Source organism: Bidens hawaiensis, unplaced genomic scaffold (genome assembly GCF_021521415.1).
Source record: "Bidens hawaiensis isolate Kalapana, Puna unplaced genomic scaffold, B.hawaiensis_p1.1 tig00012010_1, whole genome shotgun sequence".
In the NCBI taxonomy this organism is placed as follows: domain Eukaryota; kingdom Viridiplantae; phylum Streptophyta; class Magnoliopsida; order Asterales; family Asteraceae; genus Bidens; species Bidens hawaiensis.
In genome coordinates this window covers 518,833-540,591 of record NW_027491964.1, presented here as the reverse complement: position 1 = coordinate 540,591, position 21,759 = coordinate 518,833, and the positions used below count along the sequence as shown (strand labels likewise).

Genomic DNA, 21,759 nt, shown 5'->3' with positions numbered 1-21,759 from the left:
ACTATTTACATTATACCGCCAATACCAGGAATCGAACCCTGGACCTCTCACCAAAAGGCCAAAGCCTTTACCATCCCACCAAAGTGGTGATGGCTGTCTACTTTCATTTTAAAAGCAAAAGAATCAAAAGAAAAAAATAATAATAAACAAAACTATAGTATTTTTAGTTTAGTGGTAAAAGGTTATGGTTCTTTAGTGAATACCTAATATCGATCATTTTTTGTGTTAGTTTTGGTGGATTATGATAATGAAGGATTTAAGCTAAGTCTTGTGATGTAGTCAGTTTGAATTAAGAGCTCACATGGGTTTTCGTCCCACCTTGCGTTACGCCAGAGAATTCTACTTTGTGATGACACAACGGCTAATTCCTGGTTTAAAACAACAAGCAATCTCAATAGTTTTTTTTTAGAATTTTTGCTGCTAAAGGCGCTCTAGCTAAAACCGAAGCCCCACCCATCACCGATAGATTCAGGTGTTACTGATCACATAACTCACCGACTTGATTGGTTTGATAGTAATCTGATGAAAACATTCTTGTAAGCTTTTGTACACATGACGTTTGGTTACACTAGTGTAGAATAAGTGGATGGACCGATGAAAGGTGGGTTTTGTAGTAGACATGATTGAACCGATGAGATTTCTATAGACATTTTTAAAATAGGCTGGTTAGAATGAACAATTTGTTCATTTTCCCTTGTTTTATTTGATGTATTTAACCTTTTTTTATTAATAACTAGGGATTTACACGCTTGTTGCGTCGAGCAGGTCGGTAAAATCTAGGTGGTGGTAAAACTCAATCGTTGTCGGTATCGAGCGTTGAGATAACAAGTCAACGCGAATTCAGTTGATTTCTTACGATACCATAACTAAAACAAAAATGGTAGTTGGTAGGTTTTCGTTATGGTGGTATTGGAACTAAAACAAATGACACTGATTTTACGCGAATTTGGTTGGTTTCTTTCTCGTTCATTACGGTACTGGAATTAAAACAAAAAATAAAAAAAGAAAATTTGCATCCGGTCATTTTTCGTTACATTTGTTATGGTATCAGAATTAAAAATAAAAAAACAAATGGCATCAAAACCCTAGCATTGTCAGTCCCGGACGTTGACGCAGTGAGTTTGCACGAATTCAGTCTGTTTCCGTTACGTAAACAAAAATTAACGTTAGGTTGGTTCTCTTTACGTTCGCTATACTACTAATACTAAAAAAAATCAAAATGGTATGGACAAGTTTGGTGCCACCATTTGGTTAACGACACCAAACTTCTCTTTTATCTATACTATATATAATACACCAAATAAGGTTAAAGAGTTAAGTGCTATTTTAGTACCTGTGGTTTGGTCAACTACGCAACTTTAGTACCTATTCTTTATTTTGTCCAAATGACTACCTCAGTTTAAAATAACTTGCCATTTTAGTACTTTTTTCTAACCCCGTCTATTTTGTCCGTTAAGTCAGGAGTATTTACGTAATTTTCATTATTATATATTTTATTCTTTTATTTCTTTTTCCCCATCATCTTCCTCACCCAACCATCCTTTACTAGCCCTAAAACCCGAAACCCACTTCAATCTCACACACCATTTACTCAATTCAATCCAATCCGGTTATGCAAACCCACCTTCTGCAATCTATATAAAACAGAATAATCACACTTTTATGTATTCATTATCCAAATCACGATGCCGATTCACATGGCGTCCACCGTGACTCCGGTCAACCACCAACTTGAAGGTGGTGGGCGTGTTTATGTCGCCACCGCAACAAAGCTGACCGACGCCTGCGGGTGCTGGCCTCCCGCCAATTGTTGGACGACAGCAGCTGGAAGAAGTTGTTGTACCGCCGGTGGTGGTGGGTGGCAAAGCAAAGACGGGACAACAGCTGCCACCGGTGGTGCCATCTCCACCCGCTCATGTCTTAAGGGTTTGCTAATAATTAGCTTGTTGGATCAATCTGATTATTATTATTATTATTATTATTATTATTATCTAAGTATGAATGTGTAATGTGTTGTTAATAACAATATGATTATGATGTTTGCGTATGTATGCTATTTTTTCTTATGAATTGAGTAAATGGTGTGTGAGATTGAAGTGGGTGGGGTTTTAGGGCTAGTAAAGGATTTTTGGGTGAGGAAGATGATGGGGAAAAAGAAATAAAAGAATAAAATAAATAATAATGAAAATTATGTAAATACCCATGATTTAACGGACAAAATAGACGGGGTTAGAAAAAAATACTAAAATGGCAAGTTATTTTAAACTGAGGTAGTCATTTGCACAAAATAAAGAATAGGTACTAAAGTTGCGTAGTTGACCAAACCACAGGTACTAAAATGGCACTTAACTCTAAGGTTAAATTAGGACACCCATTTTTAAGTAATTTACAACACTTAAAGCATGAAGTACATGTGTTAGTAAGGGTAAACTTGTCTTTTAAACACAATCTATTCAACTTACAAGTTTGGTCTCTCATCTTTAACCATATTATGTTTTTAATTTAACTTGTAAACTAACTTTCCACCCATGCTTTTTAAACGACTATAACCTTTTCAAACGTTAATATTTTTATAAAAAAATTACAGCATAAAAACTAGCATTTTATTCTCTTTAATTTGGATATGATATTGTTATAGTTTTTTTGAATTTAAATAAATTAATATGTTACGTAGGGGTGTTCAGTGTCAGTTTTGATGGTTTTTAAGTTAAACTTGTGAGTCTAACTGTTAATATTGATTTTTTTGTCGTCCAAAACCAAACTCAACCATTGAAAGTTGAAACCGAATCGTTACTAACAGCCTAGTTCTAGTTTGGTTTCACAGTTTAAACTTTAGCAATAAATTTAGTTTCAAATAATTATTAACTTAAATGTACCATCAATTTTAACTAAGCATCAACATTAAATGACACTTGAGAGGATCATAAATAATGATAATTTTAGCCACATAAATGGTAAATATTAATGGAAATCTAGGACGTGAAATAATAACAACAAATATCACAAAATGAATCATGCTGCAATTAGGTTAATTTGAAGTTGAATAGCCAAGTTATTTGTAATAAAAATATTATGTTCAATTAAATTTTAACTATATCTAATATATAATACAAAACATATCTAATTATTAATAATAAAAAACATTAAAATGCATTCAACATTTACAATCTGGTCTGGTTTCATATGGCCGATTGCCAGTATAAACCGCGAACCAACCGTTCACTATATTTTGAAAATTTTAAAACCGACCAACAAACCGAAAGTAAAAAAAAAAAGAAAAAAAAAGTCAAACCAATGACCGGTTTAAACTATTTCAAGGTTTTAACTGAACCATAAACACTTATATTTGTTACGTGATTAACATGTTCAAACACCCGCTCCATCGCGCGGACACCCGTCTAGTATACATATATAATAATTTAAGATATTAAAATTTCACTTTATTAAAGTATGATTTCTTTTACAACTTTAGGATGTAACTTGTTCCATATTTTTAGTGATGTCTTGGTTTTACTAAAGGGGACAAGTGGCATCCGTTTCTTCAACTAAAAACTATTTTATTGTTGCATCTCTGAACGTTAAATCTCTTTTTCTTTATTTCTATAATAATTCATTTAAAATATAACCTAACTGTTATATTGGTTTCTTATGGTCTCAAAAACTGGTCACCATCGTATGAAGTAAAACAGATTATATGAAACTACAAAAGACGGAATTCTACTATTGTTTACCTAATCCACTAAATGCATCAAATAATAATAATTGGATAAGACATGTTCAAAATATCAACCAAAACCATAAAAGCACTTGAAACATCTCACATCTCATTTTTTTATTTTTTATTTTTTTTAAATTTTTTATTGTAATTTTAAAATATACTTCTATAGAAAATAAATAATTTCACCTTTTGTGTATTGACCGATCGATAATAATCCTACATTTAAAAATATATTCCAATGGTCCAATCTTTCGACTATTTTTCTCTCAATGGACCCCCGTTAAAAAACACTTAACATCGTTAAGTGTTTTTTCAAATTTCAAACCGATGTTTAGGGCTTTTGATAAGAAGAAAGATACAGGTCGACTAATGTAAACTTATCTCGAAACAGTGATTCAAACGATGATACATTGTTTCAGTTCGGGTGTTTGAATTTCCAATTAACAAAAATCAAACCATTTCAAGTTGGGGACAAGGAGATAAAGTGTTTTAACACATCAGATACGATGTGTTTCCGACCACACGTCTTGTTGTGATTGTTTTGTTAACTCATTCGCGGGACAACCTAACACATCGTGAGCGATGCGATAGAAGAGGGACAAAGCTGGAAATACGAATTTGAAGAGAATAAACTTAGAATCTCTCTATTAAAAGGTATTTTTGAAATTTTCCCAATGAAAAAGATATATGAAACTACAAAACTATGAATTCTACAACTATATATTTAATCAATTAAACACATCAAATAGAAACAACCAATTAAAATGGTAAGATATGTTCATCATCTCTATTTGGTATTAATATCGAAGATACTAGTACCGAATTTCAATAAAAATGGATACCTATTTTATCGATATTGTACTGGTACTTGGTACCAAATGCTTATCTTTGTCATACCATCATTCCATCTAATATAAGAAACCAAGAAAAAAAGGATACAAAAACCTTAATTTTTCGTTTTAAGATATGCAATAAAAAAGACGGTTGAAAACGATAACATCTCACACTTCACATCAAGGTAGAAAATCCGATCTTGGAAACCCAAATTGGAACCCTATGTGTTGCCATCGATGTTGTTGAGAACCCGGTTAAACCGATTTCATTACCCAAGGTGACCTTTATATAATATATTTACGGGACCAGTCAAAGTAAACAAAATGTTCATTTTAACCATCTTTTCTCCATAATGTCCACCCTCAATTTCGTTAACTCGCACACCTTTCAATCATTAATCGAAGAGATTTTAAACCAATAAAATTCCGTCACGTGTCATAAAACTTTCAGGTCAATAGTTCTTTTTTTAAGAAATCATCTTAGCCACGAAATTTACTACTCATCTAATTAGTTAAAAATCTCATCAATGATTAGAAGTCGATATATATTCCTTTTTAAAAACAAAAAAAATAGTCAAATAAATATTTTTGTCATTTTCTCTACACGTATTCTTTTCAAAGAGAAACCTTACAAAGAAACTTCAAAGAAACATCTAACAACTCCTCCTCCTCCTCATCATCAAAACATTCAAACCCTTAACCAACCCTTCATATCAAACCCCTATAAATCCCACACCACACCACACCACCACCATGAACCACCACCAACACCCATTCACCTTCCCACCCACCACCTTCTTCTCCCCACCAACTCCTCCTTCCAAAACTTTGCCCTCAAATCCGGTGACCAACCAGAATACATCCACCCTTACTTAATCAAATCCTCCCATTCCTCTCTCTCAATCTCGCACACATCGTTTCTCTCCAACTCCGCTTTCTCTTACCAAATATTCACCCCTGACCTCACTCTCTCCGCTTCCAACCAGAACCTGACCCATGTCATATCCTCATTCGATGACCTTAGTCTCACCTTAGACATCCAGCCCACTCTAAGAGTCTTCTTAGTCAAAGGCAGCCCATACATAACATCCCAAATCCTACAACCCACCAAACTCTCCATCAAAACCATTCACGCCATACTTGAATTCGTTCCGAATTCATCGAAAACCCGATACAAAGTCGCCTTAAATAACGGCCAGACATGGGTCTTGTACACCTCCACACCAATCAATTTAACCCATGATGTTTCCACCATCACATCTGATGAATATTGTGGCATTATCCGAATCGCAGTGTTACCGGATTCGAATTCGGGTTCGGGTTTTGAATCGGTTCTTGATCGGTTCAGTACTTGTCATCCGGTTTCGGGTCAAGCTTTATTTAGTAAACCCTTTTGTGTGGAATACAAATGGGAAACTAAAGGGTGGGGGGATTTGTTAATGTTAGCGAACCCGTTGCACGTTCGCCTGCTCGATACCTGTTCGGTTTCGGTTTTGGATTATGTGAAGTATAAGTCTATTGATGGGGATCTTGTTGGGGTAGTTGGGGATTCGTGGGTGTTAAAACCCAACCCGGTTTCGATAACCTGGCATTCGGTTAACGGGGTTAAACTTAAACCCGAGTCGCGTTTGGAAATGATTGAAGCTCTTGTTAAAGACGTTAATGAGTTGGATTCGAGCACGATAGTTACGACTTCGTCGTAGTTTTTTGGGAAATTGGTGGCTCGGGCGGCTAGGTTTGTATTGATAGCCGAGGAAGTCGGGTGTTTGGATGTGATCCCGAAGGTTAGAAAGTATTTGAAGGAAACGATCGAGCCGTGGTTGGATGGAACGTTTGCAGGTAACAGGTTTTTGTATGAGAAAACGTGGGGCGGGCTGGTGACTAAACAAGGGGCTAATGATTCGGGTGCGGATTTTGGGTTTGGCGTGTATAACGATCATCATTTTCATATAGGTTATTTTCTTTATGGGATCGCGGTTCCTGCGAAGATTGACCCGGTTTGGGGGAGAAAGTATCGGCCGAAAGCGTACGCGTTAATGGCGGATTTTATGACACTTGGTAAAGGTTCGAATATGTATACGCGTTTGAGATGTTTTGATTTATGGAAATTGCATTCGTGGGCGTCGGGTTTGACCGAATTCGCGGACGGGAGGAATCAAGAAAGTACGAGTGAAGCGGTGAATGCGTATTACTCTGCCGCGTTAATGGGGCTGGCTTACGGGGATACATATTTAGTTGCTATCGGATCACTACTTACGTCGTTGGAAATACACGCAGCGAAAACATGGTGGCATGTGAAAGAAGGGGGTAACATCTACGACGCGGATTTCACAAGTGAAAACAGCGTTGTGGGGGTGCTTTGGAATAATAAAAGGGATAGTGGGTTATGGTTTGCTCCGGCCGAATGGAGGGAATGTAGGTTAGGGATTCAAGTGCTGCCGTTGTTGCCGATAACCGAAGCTTTGTTTTCGGATATTGAGTTTACGAAGCAGCTTGTGGAGTGGGCTTTGCCTGCTTTGGGAAGTGAAGAAACACTAATCGACCCTGGGCAGATTACGAATAATCTGGGGGTTAAGTAATGTTTCCCACGAGGATGAGGTCCAGCAAAGAAGGTTGTTCTTCAGGTGACCTGCAAAACAGACACCGTAAGCTCGTCACTGAGAAGGGGGGGGGGGTTCCTCCTTGTGACCACCCTCCGGCGTGAGAATCAGACTAGATTGCTCTGAATATAAGTGTATATTAAGAGATTGCTAGAGAAGATAAGATAATGATATATCAGATGATGTCCTTACCATTCCAAGGTGTTGGAGTATTTATAGCCGAAGGTAGGTTTCCTAGAAGGTACAGCCGGCTGAATAGTATTCATGTTCTACCAACAGTGGGCTACGCACAAGCCATGCTGGTTGGTGGATAGGCTGCGGCCGATAGTGACAAGGTCGGCTGTATACTGTTCCTTTACTGCCGGCTATGCACTGTTCCACCAACTGTAGGCTGCGCGCGTCCCATAGTAAGGGTTGGTGAGTAGGCAGCGGCTAATAGTGACAAACAGTACTAGAGGGTGCTCCTCCTCGTACTGTTGTCGGTGAGCTGTCACCCTGTGATTGGTTCATGGGCTGTTTTGGTCAGATCGTCTGTTTTGCCCATACCTTGGCAGGTATAGTACAAAAGATCTTCCAGAAGCATACGGACTGGCTCATTTGGGCGGGAGTATTCCCGCCTTGCTCATTCCTTCAGGTGACTACTGAAGTAGCAAGAGTTAGTGCCTTGTGCGTGTAGCCTTGCTATTAGTGCGGGTAGCCTTCCCTGATGGCTTGTATCCGCAACTGCGGGAACAAGCGGGGTACTTCACCATTGGGAGGCTTTCCCTGCGGGTACAGCTGGCGTACTGCGCGTAAGGTCTTCTCTGAGCATGGTGGGTCCTGCGGAAGCAGTTGGTCGTTGCGCAGACGTCCCTCTTCAAGGTGAGTCTTGCGGGTCCAACTGGGCTTTGCTGGGACCTACCTCTTCAAGTCCCCCCAGTCCAATGTTCTTCTCATGAATTATTAATAAGTGAGGTGAACTTTTGGACTAGCAAGGGGTTTTGAAAAGGGTTTTTAGTTTTAAGGTTTTCCGTGGAGATTCTTCCCGCGGTTTTCCTAATGTCACGCAGAAATTCCCGACTTTTCTGCTTGATCTTTGGGTATGAAGCGGGTAGGTCTGTAACCTCCTCGCAAGTCAGGAGCGTTGAGTCCCACTTGTGTGGATTCTCCATGGGGTTTTGGTAGTTTTCAACATAGTGATCAATTATGTTAAAACCACCAATTCCATCTTGGAGTTTCAAACAATATAGTTCTCGACGTTCCCGCCATGCGGGGATGTTATTCCCGTTTCCGCAAGCATGGCCCAGAAGATCCTTCTTGGTTTGAATTCCCTGCGGAGCGCTAAGTATGTGAAGGGTTTTGCCTTGACACTGTACCCGCACTCGTCTTACGGTTACTTTGCTTCCAAGGTATTCCTGGCGTCAATTCCCTGCGGGTGCTAAGTATGTGAAGGGTTTTGCCTTAACACTTTACTCGCACCTGTCTTATAGTTACTTGGTTGCCAAGGTAAGGGGTATTTTCCCTCTTTTGAATCTTTTTGAAATTTTGAAATTTCGAAGAGTTGGTGAAAGGATAAGAACAGTCCAAACTATTGAAACGTCGTCCGACGGTTTCTTCTGACAGTGTCAAGACGTGCAGGAAGTTATGGCGACGTGACAGTATATGGTCATTCCAGGCGCTTTTTAAGGCGCGTGGGCGCGAATTTTCGGGCGCGTGGCCGCGAAATTACTGGCACGCGTCCTTTCAACAGCTGTTGCCAGCTTGCTTTTTGCCACGTGTCATAGTTTCATTGCACCTGCGATTTCTCTCTCTTCCGCATTAAATTCATCGCATTAATTGCGATTAGTATATAAAGGGGGAGAGGGTCCTTTGTAATCCACACTTTCACTTTTCTCTTCATCTTCAAAACGATTTCCGGCGAATACTCACCTTTTCAGTCGAGCATTCTCTTGAAATCGTTCTCTTTTTCATACCTGCAAGATGTCTTCTGTTCACGATCTTGAGTCTACAGCTCAGGAGGCTGGGGTGTACGCCGAGAACCCCGTCATCCACGTCCGACAAGGATGACAAGAGTACTGCTGGCGAGTGCCAGTGTGCTCTGCCTGTCGATCTATATCAATACATCGTCAGGAAGTTCATGCTCGAGTCTCTCGAGCCTGAGTTTCCTGAACCTCATCAGACGGTGTATGATGCCCCCAGAGGCAAGATCGGGGTATATGCCGCATTCTTTGTCTATGGGAATCTTAGGTTCCCTTTGACGAAGTTTGTGTACCGTGTTCTGGAGAGGCACGGTGTACACCTGACCGAGGTACACCCGATGGCGATCGCAAAAATTCGCCACTTCGAGTGGGTGTGCCGGATTCTGGGCGTTGAGCCCTTCGTCGACCGCCTGATGACCTTCTACTCTTGGAGGTGCATCCAGGGGTGGTATACTCTGATAACCCGGATCAAGGGTTTGAAGATTTGCGCAACCGAGAGCAGTCTTCGTTCATGGAAGCGGGAGTTCTTTTATATCTCCGCTCGCGCCATCCCCCTTGCCATGAAGTTCAAGAATGGGCAAGCACTCCCCAGCCTTCACGCCTCCAACTACCAGGAGGCGGAATGGTTCTCAAAGATATCCCGAGTCCAATCTCCGGTTTACCGCTTTGCGGAGTCCGGGATGGTGATGCTCGGGATGAGCCGGGTGTGGAAGGATGCGGAGGCGCAAAAGATCCTGATCGTCCTTGAATACGGTTTGAACTCTGTCCCTTACGGTATGCTCTGTCTTCTTTGTTTATATAGGTTTGTCTTCTAACTGTTTTTCTTTTATTTCAGAGGGGAGCGACTGCAGTATCCGCGGGAGGCTGATAGTCCCGCTCGGATGGGTACTCGTGCTCTAGATGAGAACGAGTTGCCCATTCTTAAACAGACGGCGGATCGGTTCGTGGAGGTCTACCCGCCAGGCCACGAGATCCTGAGCGCCAGGCGGCCAGGTAAGGCGTTATTCAACCCTCGACCCCTCAATGCTGAAACCTCTGCTGGAATTCCTCTAATCTTGTGTTCTGATGAGGAATCCGCAGATGGTCCTCCGTTGGTGCGTAAGAAGAAGGCTGCCGGCGGGAAGGGGAAGGCGAAGGTAGCCTCCACTGCCGATCCGGTGCCTCGATCTGATTCAGAGACCGAGAGCGAGGAGGTGGCGGGGAACCCTGGTGGTGATAAGACCACTGCTCCGGAGGCTGCGACGACTGTCACCTCCGGAGAGCCCAGGATAACGACGGTGAGCGGCGCAAAGAGGCCGGCTCCATCGGGTTCGTCCCCGCCTGTCCGCACTTTTAGGCTCAAGAAAACCCGTAAGTACAAACTTCCTTTATTTTTAACTTCATAGCTTTCCATCATTAATACTTATCTTCCTTGTGCAGGCGTGGATGCTACCGCATTCCAGGGTGGAGCGGGGAGGAGTACCTCCGGACCCATGACGGTAGGCTTGGTCAGCCTACCTGAGGCGACGACTCAGGCGGCTGCGCCTGTTTCAGTTGGTTCAGTTGCTCACCCAGTTGAGCCAACTGTTCCAACTGTGATGACATCACCGCCGGCTGTCAGTGCCATATTTACCGCATCTTTCACTGAGCCGGCGGTTACTTTTTCTGCGGACTCTGCAGCGGCGACCACGGTTGTGAGTTCACCTCCGTTGGTTTCTACTACCGCGGCAGCCTTCACCATGCCTCCTCCGTCATCGGCAACGACGGCCGATCCTTCAGGTATGCATGGGGCTTCTCGCCAACCTCTGCCTCCTTCCCATCTACCTGGCCTCTTGGACGGATTTCCCTTGGGTTCAGGTGATGGGTTTGGCGGCTATCGGCCTGTTGTTGACCCTACAGGTGCGTAGGGTTCTTTTGGCCTTTTTTTTTTTATATCATCTTTTCCTAACTGCTTTTTGTTTTTTGCAGTGTCGGATTCCAATGAAGTGTATGTTCCACGATGGAACATCCGCCGAGGAACAACCCTTCGCACACCTGTGGAGTGCGTGGAGTGGGCTCGTCACGCAGCTCCCAGTGGTGCGTTGGGGGAAGCCATGGCTAGCTACCAGGAGGGTAGGCTAACCAATGAGCTTCGGGTTCTCCTGGCCCGGATGCAGCCGCGCGTCGAGCTGCTTTGTCGTGAAAACGACAAGTTAAAAGCAGCTCGTATCCAAGAAGTAGCTCAGGCGCGGGCTGTCCGGGAGGAGAATAGGAGGCTCTCCGCCGCTGCTGCGGAGAAGGAGAAGGCGTTCAAGGCCCTTGAAGTTGAAGTTCAGGCCCGTCTCGAGGCCCGTTCCAAGGCTGCCCAAGCTATTAACGAACAGCTTCGGCTGGCTAAGGAAACTGCTCGGAACGCAACTGAAAGGGCCACCAAGGCTGAAGCTGTTGCTGAGCCTCTACGCCTCGAGAATGAGGAACTTAAAGCCAAACTAGAGGCGCTCCAACAGGCTCATGATGCCTTGGCGATGGAAGACGCGAAGAAGCTCCAAGAGATCCTGGACCAGAGGGGGGTGCTTGACCAGACTGAGCGGAAGCTAAAGGGCGTTGAAGAGGCTGCGGCTAAAGAAGTGTTGCTTGCCAACCTCAACAAAAGTGAAGCCGAACGCGCCCGTAACCAAGCTCAAGCTGCCCTCCAGGAAGCTCTGGTTACCAAGGAATGGCTTCTTCGAGAAGCGTTGTCTCAGGTATGCGTAATTTCATATCTTTACTCTTTTCTTTGCACATGGAAGAGATTTTAACACTTGTATTTTTTCTTATAGGTTGTGCATCGAGTCTTCACGGACACATCATACGACGATGCCATGAGCGCAGCCCTCAACGCTTCTCATGAGGATGGGGAAAAGGCCGGCTTCCTGCTTGGTCTAGGGTTCGTTGAGAAAGGCATCCCGCCTTCCAACTTCCCTTTGTACGATGTGGATACTGAAGCTGTTTATGACCAAGCAGTGAACCAGTATGCCGCCTTCCCGTATCCGGTGGTGGAGAAGGTGAACGAAGTTGCTGCTGCTGATGATGGGCTAGCTATCCTTAAAGCTTTCCTTGAACCCCACGCTCTACTGATGGTGCGGGTCCAAGTGGAAGTGGTCCTGAAGCTTGATCCTGAAGATCCCTTTCCACCATTAGCGTAGATTTTTGTTTTTGTATAGCTTCTTTTGTATGCGGGTATGCACCCAGCAATCTTTGTAATATTTGAATTTTGATGGAATAAAGATTGTGTTAATTCCTTGCCTTGTTTATTTTACCCATGTTTTGATTTAACTTAGCAATTTCTTTAGTACTTAGATAAGTTAACTTTTTAACGTGGCAAATTATAAGTTTGTTTCGCTTCCTCTTTCATGATTGTGCGGGTATGACCGTCACTTACACTTAGTAGGATGGCTTAACTTTACTTATATCTGACCTGCGTGGAAGTTTTCCTCATCTTTTCCTTTGAAATTTTCTAAGTGTTTAGAATAAGTTAACCTTTGAACGTGGTAGATAATAGGTTGAAGTTTTGCCTCCTTGTTCGTGATTGTGCGGGTAAGACCGTCACTTGCACTTAGTAGGATGGCTAAACTTTGCCTACATCTGACCTGCGTGGAGGTTTTCCTTAAAACTTTTGAAATTTTTACCGTTTTGTGTTTATGCGGGTTTTGCCGCCTTCCACACGTAACGACTTACTTCTTCCCATATTTATGCGGTGAATACCGGCACATCAGTGTGGGAAGTTCATAAGTATAAAGGTAAGACTATCAACACATTGTGAAAGGAGAATCATTTCCATTAGAAGTGGCTCTAGGCCTTTTCTTTACAAGTTTGGAATTGATCTACATATAACATTTGCGTAATTGAGCTCCATTCCATGTTCTTGGGATGGGAGTGCCATCGAGCCTTTCGAGCCGGTATGCGCCCTTTCCCAGAACTTCTTTGATAATGTATGGCCCTTCCCAGACCGGGGCCAGTTTTCCTGGGCGTTGTTGGTTCGAAGCCTCGTTGTTACGCAGTATGTAGTCTCCTACATTGAAGTTGCAGAGTTTTACCCGCGTGTTGTAGTACTTTTGCATTTGTCGCTTGTAGTTCTCTTCACGCACTGCGGCTAAGTCTCTGCGTTCCTCGGTTAGCATAAGGTCTAACCGTCTTTCCGCATCATTGTCTTCTGGCTGAATCAAGACCCTTGGTGAGGGTAAACCAATTTCGACCGGGACCATGGCTTCATTGCCATAAGTGAGACTGAACGGGGTTTCTCCCGTACTGGCCTTTTTCAGCGTTCTGTTTGCCCAAAGGACGTGCGGAAGCTCGTCCACCCAGCCGGATCTGTGTTCCAAGAGTCTTTTCTTTATGCCTTCGACGATGCTCTTATTTGCTCTTTATACCTCACCATTACCTTGCGGGTGCGCCACTGAGGTAAAAGTGTGGGTGATTTGAAGTTCTTCCAGCCACTTTTGTAGCTTCTTGTCAGCAAAGTTGGTGCCGTTATCGCTCACCAAATTCTGTGGAAGTCCAAAACGACAAATAATAAATTCCCAAATAAAATTTTTGATATGTTTCGCGGTTGTTTGGGCTAAGGGTTTTGCTTCTATCCACTTGGTGAAGTAGTCGATTGCTACCACTAGGAACTGAACGTTTCCTGCTGCTGTAGGAAATGGGCCTGTCACATCGATGGCCCACTTCTGAAATGGCCATGAAGAGGTGACTGGAACAAGTTCATTCTTCGGGCGGTGCGTGTTGGGTGCGTTGAGCTGACAAGACCTGCATTTTCTGATGTATGCCAGCACATCCGTATGCATCCCCGGCCAAAAGTATCCCGCGTTGTTTAGCTTAGCTACAACAGCGCGTGGACCTGCGTGTACTCCACAGATGCCTTCGTGTACTTCCCTTAGGAGGTAGTCAGCATCTTGGTTATCCACGCATCTTAAGAGTGGGCCAAGAAAGTTACGTCTGTAAAGGATGTCATCGATGAGTTGATAATTCAGTGCTTTACAGCGTAGTTTTCTTGCCTGTGTTTTTGACTCTGGTAGTGTACCTGCCGCAAGGTATTTTATTATTGGTGTCATCCACGTTTCTGTGCCGGTTTGGATGACACAAATTTCCTTGTGCGGGACCGAAGGTGCCTCGAGGAGTTCAATGCGGATGTCCTTTCCCAAGTGGGTGAAGGCTAATGATGCAAGCTTGCTTAACGCATCCGCAGATTTGTTTTCACTACGCTTGACGTGTTTAACTTTGCAATCGTTAAAATCGCGCATAAGGGTTTTTGCTTGTGCGAGGTACAGGGCCATTGTGTCGTTCACGGCCGTGTACGTCCCGTTGATTTGATTGGCTACTAACATGGAATCCACGTGGGCTTCCAAGTGTTTCACTCCCATCTTACGCACAATTCTCAGCCCGGCCAAGAATGCTTCATACTCGGCTTCGTTATTCGTACTTGGAAAATCCAGTCGAATAGCGTAAGTGTATTCTTGGCCTGCTGGGTTGGTTAGTTTCAGCCCTGCGCCTGAACCCTCGTTACTGGCTGCTCCATCAGTGTAGAGTCGCCAGACATCATTGATGTCCTATGCTGGAGAGGGTTGAGCCTCTTCCTGGCACTCTTTTTCCCGCGATGCAGGCACTTCCGCAATAAAGTCGGCCAAAACCTGGCCATTTATGGCTGGTCTTGGCTTATACTTTATCGCGTATTCCCCCAACTCAATTGCCCATTTGGCTAGGAGTCCCGATAACTCGGGTTTGCGTAGAACGTTTGCAAGTTTGAAGTTGGAGAGAATGGTGATTGGGTGACCCTGGAAATATCGTCTTAACCTGCGTGAAGCGTGTATAAGTGCTAAGACTAATTTTTCGAGGGTAGAGTACCGGGTTTCTACGTCTGTTAGGATACGGCTGACATAATAGATTGGCATCTGGATGCTTTTCCGTTCAACTAGCAGGACCGCCCCGGTTGCTCTATCTGTTGCGGAAAGGTATAGGATTAACTCCTCTCCCGCTTTTGGTGCTGTGAGCGTTGGGAGTTCGATCAAGCGTGACCGAATCTCCTGAAAAGCTGCTTCCGCTTCTGGTGTCCGGCGGAAGTGCGTTTTCTTTAAACAGTTTATCAACGTTGACACGAAAGGAAACGACTTATCCGCGTGGTTTGCCAAAAAGCGATTAAGTGCCACTAGTCGTCCATTCAGTGTCTGAGCCTGTTTGATGGTAGTAGGTGATTCCATTTTGATAATGGCTTCGACCTTTTCAGGGTTCGCTCTGAAGCCATCTTTAGTGACGATGACCCCCAAGAACTTCCCTTCTTCCATTCCAAAGGCACACTTGCTCGGGTTGAGTTTCATGTTTATCTTCCTAAGCGTGTTGAAAGTTTCTTCGATGTCTTTCAACATCGCTTCTGCGTCAGGGCTTTTGATGACCAAGTCATCCATGTAGACTTCCAAGTTCCTCCTAATTTGGGCATGAAACTGGTTGTCCATCAGGCGTTGGTATGTGGACCCGGCATTCTTAAGTCCAAATGGCATCATTTGGTAACAAAATGTGCCATCGGGCGTCCGAAAAGCGGTTTTGTCCTGATCATCAACGGCCATGTGGATTTGATGGTACCCCTTATACGCATCCAGGAAGCATTTAAGGCGAAACGGTGCTAACGAATCCACCTTAAGATCAATTTCGGGTAACGGATAACAATCTTTGGGGCATGCTTTGTTTAAGTCCTTGAAATCTATGCACATGCGCCATTGTTTGTTATTCTTCGGTACCATAACGGGATTTGCAACCCATGTTTGATATCTGCTAACGCGTACGATGCCTGCGTCAAGGAGTTCCTTGACTTGGGTTCTACACGCGTTAGTTTGTTCTGGCCCCATTACTCTGCGCTTTTGTACGACTGGCGTAACAGCCGGATCGCACTTGAGCTTATGCTCTGCCTTACTTCGGGGTACACCAGTCATGTCAGCTGGTGTCCACGCGAAGATGTCAGCGTTTTTCTGTAATAAGCGTTTGAGTAAGGTGCATGTGGGATCAACAACTGTTGGGCCAATGGAAACGGCCTGGTCAGGGTATTTGCCATTGAAGGCCCATCTTTCCGGTTCGGTGATGGTTGGTTTAGCCATCTTTGGTTTGGGTTTAGATGAGACAGATGCGATGCATACCTGGGGAATGCCGGTGATCATCGCTACACCCTCAGCTGTTGGCCATCCCATCATGCCGTGGACTGAAGATACCATGGCGTTGAATCTTGCCATCCCGTCTCTTCCGAAGAGAATGTCGTATGTGTGGTGTGGCTTCCTCATCACGACAAAATCCACGTCTTCTGTGCGTGAGTGATTCCCGTCCGTAAGAGTGACGGGGAAAGATAGGATACCCAGGGGGGTGTTTGTGCTGCCGTCGAACCCTTCCATCGAGGCGTAGATCGTTTCCAGACGTTCCTTGTCTTCGTCATCTAGCTTGTCGAAGAACTGCCTGTACATAACCGTTGACGAGGCGCCGTTGTCAGCAAGAGTGCGAGAAGTGATGTAGTGCCCCAGCTGGCTTTTGATGACGATAGGGCCTTCTTTGCTGGGTCCTCCTGGCACTCGCGGGAAACGCACCTCAGCTTCCTTCCACGCGCATGGTTCTGTCGCTCGCCTTTTTCTTCCTCTGATCTTGCCATGAACCATGTTGATGCTGATGTCAACGGGCTTTCGTCCGTTGTCTCTGTACCGGTTATCATTCCTTCCTCCCTTCTTGATTGATGCCACAAGGTGTGCAAGTCTTCCATCCTTGACGAATGTTTCAACAATATCCTTCAAGGATGTACACTCCTCCGTACTATGACCTTTTGTCCCGTGGAAGTCACAGGATTTGCTTTGATCCGCATTAGGTCGCTGCCGGATCATTGGAGCTTTTAGCCATGGTAGTTTTTCGGTGGCAAATATCTCCGTGACGCTTTTGGTGAGTGGCGTCCACCGGTGTTTTCGGCTTGAAGGGTGTGTGTTATCTCTTCCGCCAACAAGAGGGTCAGAGCTGGATGGGGTGTCAAAGTTTACCCTTGACTGCCAAATACCTAGCTTCCTCTTTTTGTTCTGCCGGGCGATCCGAACATTGTTTTCTCTAGTCCTTTGCGTGTAGAGGTGTGTACTCTGGGGAAGATCCCTTCCCAGTTGCTTCTCCGTCTCGGCAAAGCGCTTGGCCGCCGTCATGATGGCATCCCATGTCGATGGCATGCCGTCCTTACCCGTCAATGTGCGGATAAGCTCTGGGTATTCGGCGCCCTGGATGAAAGCGGCGCGAACAAGATCTTCACTTATGTTGCCCAGACTCAGCTTTTTGGAGTTGAAGCGAGTAATGAAGTCTAGTAAAGATTCATCCTCCTCTCTAACGCAGTTGAGGATCGTCCACTGTTCTTCAGTATATTTCCTCTGTTGGCTGAAGTGTTGGCTGAACTTGTTTTGAAAGTCCGCCCAATCATAGATGTGGTGGACCGGTAAACGATCGAACCATGCCCTGGCCGCTCCAACCAGAGTCATCTGGAACATATAACACCACGTGGGTTCCGTCCAGTTACTGACGGTTGCCCCCGCAATGAATCTGTTCAAGTGGTCGTCTGGGTCGGATAGACCATCATAAGTGCCGATGTTGGACATTTGTTTGGCACTTCTCGGGGCGATTGCTTCCGCAATGTCCCTTGCAAACTTGGACTTTCCTGCATTTGCAGCAGTTGGTCTAAAGGTTTTGGAGAAGTCACGTGGGTTTCTCCCCGCGTTCGTTGGTTTAAAGGTTTCTCCAAAATTCCTTGTCGGTTGGAAGTCCGTTTCCTTACGCTTCCCTTTTGCCTTATGGCGAGGGTTTGCGTCGGTATCGGATTCTTCCCGCTCATCGTCCGAGTACTCGCACTCACTGTTCATGTTGAGATGTTGGCGAGTACTGCCGAATTCGTCAGCCTGTTGAAGTGAACGCAAGCGTTCATCCAACTCAGCTTGGAACTCTTTCTGACGTGCTTCGGCCCACGCCTTAACTTGATCGAGTGTTTGGCGAGGGACCCTCGTCCGTTTCTCCAACTGGGTATTAGTGAACCTCAGTGAAATATTGTTTACTACACTTGTCCCGGCTTGGGTAACCGGAGTAGTGTTCGTAAAATTTGTATAACCGCCGGTGTTCCCCCCAGTTGCTGGGGTTGTGGTTACCGGGGTTTCTTGGTCACTTACTGGCTTTGGGACCGGAGTAACGTTAACCATTTCTTCAGAAATTTTGAAAAAACTAAGAATTAGTTCTAGCTTTTATGCACGGATGGCGCCAATGAAGAAACACTAATCGACCCTGGGCAGATTACGGATAATCTGGGGGTTAAGTAATGTTTCCCACGAGGATGAGGTCCAGCAAAGAAGGTTGTTCTTCAGGTGACCTGCAAAACAGACACCGTAAGCTCGTCACTGAGAAGGGGGGGGGGGTTCCTCCTTGTGACCACCCTCCGGCGTGAGAATCAGACTAGATTGCTCTGAATATAAGTGTATATTAAGAGATTGCTAGAGAAGATAAGATAATGATATATCAGATGATGTCCTTACCATTCCAAGGTGTTGGAGTATTTATAGCCGAAGGTAGGTTTCCTAGAAGGTACAGCCGGCTGAATAGTATTCATGTTCTACCAACAGTGGGCTACGCACAAGCCATGCTGGTTGGTGGATAGGCTGCGGCCGATAGTGACAAGGTCGGCTGTATACTGTTCCTTTACTGCCGGCTATGCACTGTTCCACCAACTGTAGGCTGCGCGCGTTCCATAGTAAGGGTTGGTGAGTAGGCAGCGGCTAATAGTGACAAACAGTACTAGAGGGTGCTCCTCCTCGTACTGTTGTCGGTGAGCTGTCACCCTGTGATTGGTTCATGGGCTGTTTTGGTCAGATCGTCTGTTTTGCCCATACCTTGGCAGGTATAGTACAAAAGATCTTCCAGAAGCATACGGACTGGCTCATTTGGGCGGGAGTAATCCCGCCTTGCTCATTCCTTCAGGTGACTACTGAAGTAGCAAGAGTTAGTGCCTTGTGCTTGTAGCCTTGCTATTAGTGCGGGTAGCCTTCCCTGATGGCTTGTATCCGCAACTGCGGGAACAAGCGGGGTACTTCACCATTGGGAGGCTTTCCCTGCGGGTACAGCTGGCGTACTGCGCGTAAGGTCTTCTCTGAGCATGGTGGGTCCTGCGGAAGCAGTTGGTCGTTGCGCAGACGTCCCGCTTCAAGGTGAGTCTTGCGGGTCCAACTGGGCTCTGCTGGGACCTACCTCTTCAGGAAGAGAGGGTGTTGGTGAAGGGTGGAAGGGGTTTGTGTATGCATTAGAAGGTGTTTATGAGAAGGATGTTGCACTTGAGAAGATTAGGGGTTTGAGTGGATATGATGATGGGAACTCATTGAGTAATTTGTTGTGGTGGGTTTTTAGTAGGGGTGATGAAGATGAAGGAACTAGTGCACATTGTTGGTTTGGTCACTATTGTCATTAAAAGTTTTGGTTTGTGAAAAGTTGTTTTAAGTCAATAAGTTGTTAAAGTTGTGTTGAATATAGTTATATAGATAATTAAAATAAGTGTTGGTTGATTAAATAAAATGTTATAGAGTTAAGAAAACAAGAATATAAATATATAATTGTGAGGGTTTTGACCTTTTGACACTAAAGTATGTGATGAGCCAAGTTTAGGTGGAGATCTCAACTAACATGACTTGTAATATTAGGGGGGAAATGGTATATATACCTTTACAAATATTAAAAATATTATATATATAATATACCTATGCAAAACTAAATATATCGTATATGTTCTTACAAAGTTATTAATATATCATATCTATACTATATATAATACATCAAACAAGGGCAAATTAAGACACTCATTTTTAAGTAATTTACAACACTTAAAGCATGAAGTACATGTGTTAGTAAGGGTAAACATGTCTTTTAAACATAATTCATTCAACTTACAAGTTTGGTCCCTCAACTTACAAGAGGGTATAGCCGGCTGAATAGTATTCCTGTTCTACCAACTGTGGCCTACGCACGTGCCATGCTGGTAGTTGGTGGGTAGGCAGCGGCTGACAGTGACCAGGCCTGCTGTGTACTATTCCTTTTCCACCAACTGCAGGCTATGCACGTGGTATGACAGGAGTTGGTGAGTAGGCAGCGGCTAATAGTGACATACAGTACAAGAGCATGCTGCTCGCCATACTGTTGTCAATGAGCTGTCGTATCTCTGGTCAGATCTTTTGCCCATACCTCGTCAGGTACAGTACAAAAGATCCTCCAGTATCGTACGGACTGGCTCATTTGGGCGGGAGTATTCCCCCTCCCGCCTTTGTGCGGGATTGTTCCCGGCTTTGCTCATTCCTTCAGGTGACTACTGAATTATTTTGAGAGCTAAGTGCCTTGTGCGTGTAGCCTTGCTGCGCGGGTGGCCTTCCCTGATGGCTTGTATCCGCAGCTGCGGGAACAGGCGGAGTACTTCGCCATTGGGAGGCATTTCCTGCGGGAACAGCTTGCGTACTGCGCGTAAGGACGTCACGTCTCTGAGCATGGTGGGTCCTGCGGATCCAGTTGGTTTCTGCGCAGACGTCTCTCTTCAAGGTGAGTCCTGCAGGTCCAACTGGGCTCTGCTGGGACCTACCTCTTCAAGTCCCCCCAGTCCAATGTTCTTCTCATGAATGTTTAATAAGTGAGGTGAACTTTTGGACTTAAGCAAAGGGTTTTTGAAAAGGGTTTAGTTTTAAGGTTTTCCATGGGGATTCTTCCCGCGGAAGTCCTAATGTCACTTGCAGAAATTCCCGACTTTCCTGCTTGATCTTTGGGTATGATGCGGGTAGGTCTGTAACCTCCTCGCAAGTCAGGAGCGTTGAGTCCCACTTGTGGATTCTCCATGAGGTTTTGGTAGTTTTGAACATAGTGATCAATTATGTTAAAACCACCAATTCCATCTTGGAGCTTCAAACAATATAGTTCTCGACGTTCCCGCTATGCGGGGATGTTATTCCCGTTTCCGCAAGCATGGCCCAGAAGATCCTTCTTGGTTTCAATTCCCTGCGGAGCGCTAGGTATGTGAAGGGTTTTGCCTTGACACTGTGCCCGCACTCGTCTTACGGTTACTTTACTTCCAAAGTATTCCTGGCGTCAATTCCCTGCGGGTGCTAAGTATGTGAAGGGTTTTGCCTTAACACTGTACCCGCACCCGTCTTATAGTTACTTGGTCGGCAAGGTATTCTTGGCTTCAATTCCCTGCAGGTGCTAAGTATGTGAAGGGTTTTGCCTTAACACTGTACTCGCACCTGTCTTATAGTTACTTGGTTGCCAAGGTAAGGGGTATTTTCCCGCTTACTTTTGAATCTTTTTGAAATTTTGAAATTCGAAGAGTTAGTGAAAGGATAAGAACAGTCCAAACTGTTGAAACGTCGTCCGACGGTTTCTTCTGACAGTGTCAGGACGTGCAGGAAGTTATGGCGATGTGACAGTATATGGTCATTCCAGGCGCTTTTTCAGGCGCGTGGGCGCGTGGCCGCGAAATTATTGGCACGCGTCCTTTCAACAGCTGTTGCCAGCTTGCACTTTGCCACGTGTCATAGTTTCATTGCACCTGTGATTTCTCTCTCTTCCGCATTAAATTTATCGCATTAATTGCGATGAGTATATAAAGGGGGAGAGGGTCCTTTGTAATTCACACTTTCACTCCT

At 44.5% G+C, this 21,759-nt stretch overlaps 1 protein-coding gene across 1 annotated transcript; it reads left to right on the top strand.

The window, feature by feature from the left end:
• Positions 1–1,685: 1,685 nt before the first annotated feature.
• Positions 1,686–19,547, top strand: LOC143539758 (glucan endo-1,3-beta-D-glucosidase-like). Its single transcript, XM_077032979.1, has 4 exons — positions 1,686–1,926; positions 5,845–6,209; positions 6,255–7,074; positions 19,339–19,547. Exons 1-4 carry the CDS (start codon positions 1,686–1,688, stop codon positions 19,545–19,547), a joined length of 1,635 nt encoding a protein of 544 aa, XP_076889094.1.
• Positions 19,548–21,759: the final 2,212 nt, after the last annotated feature.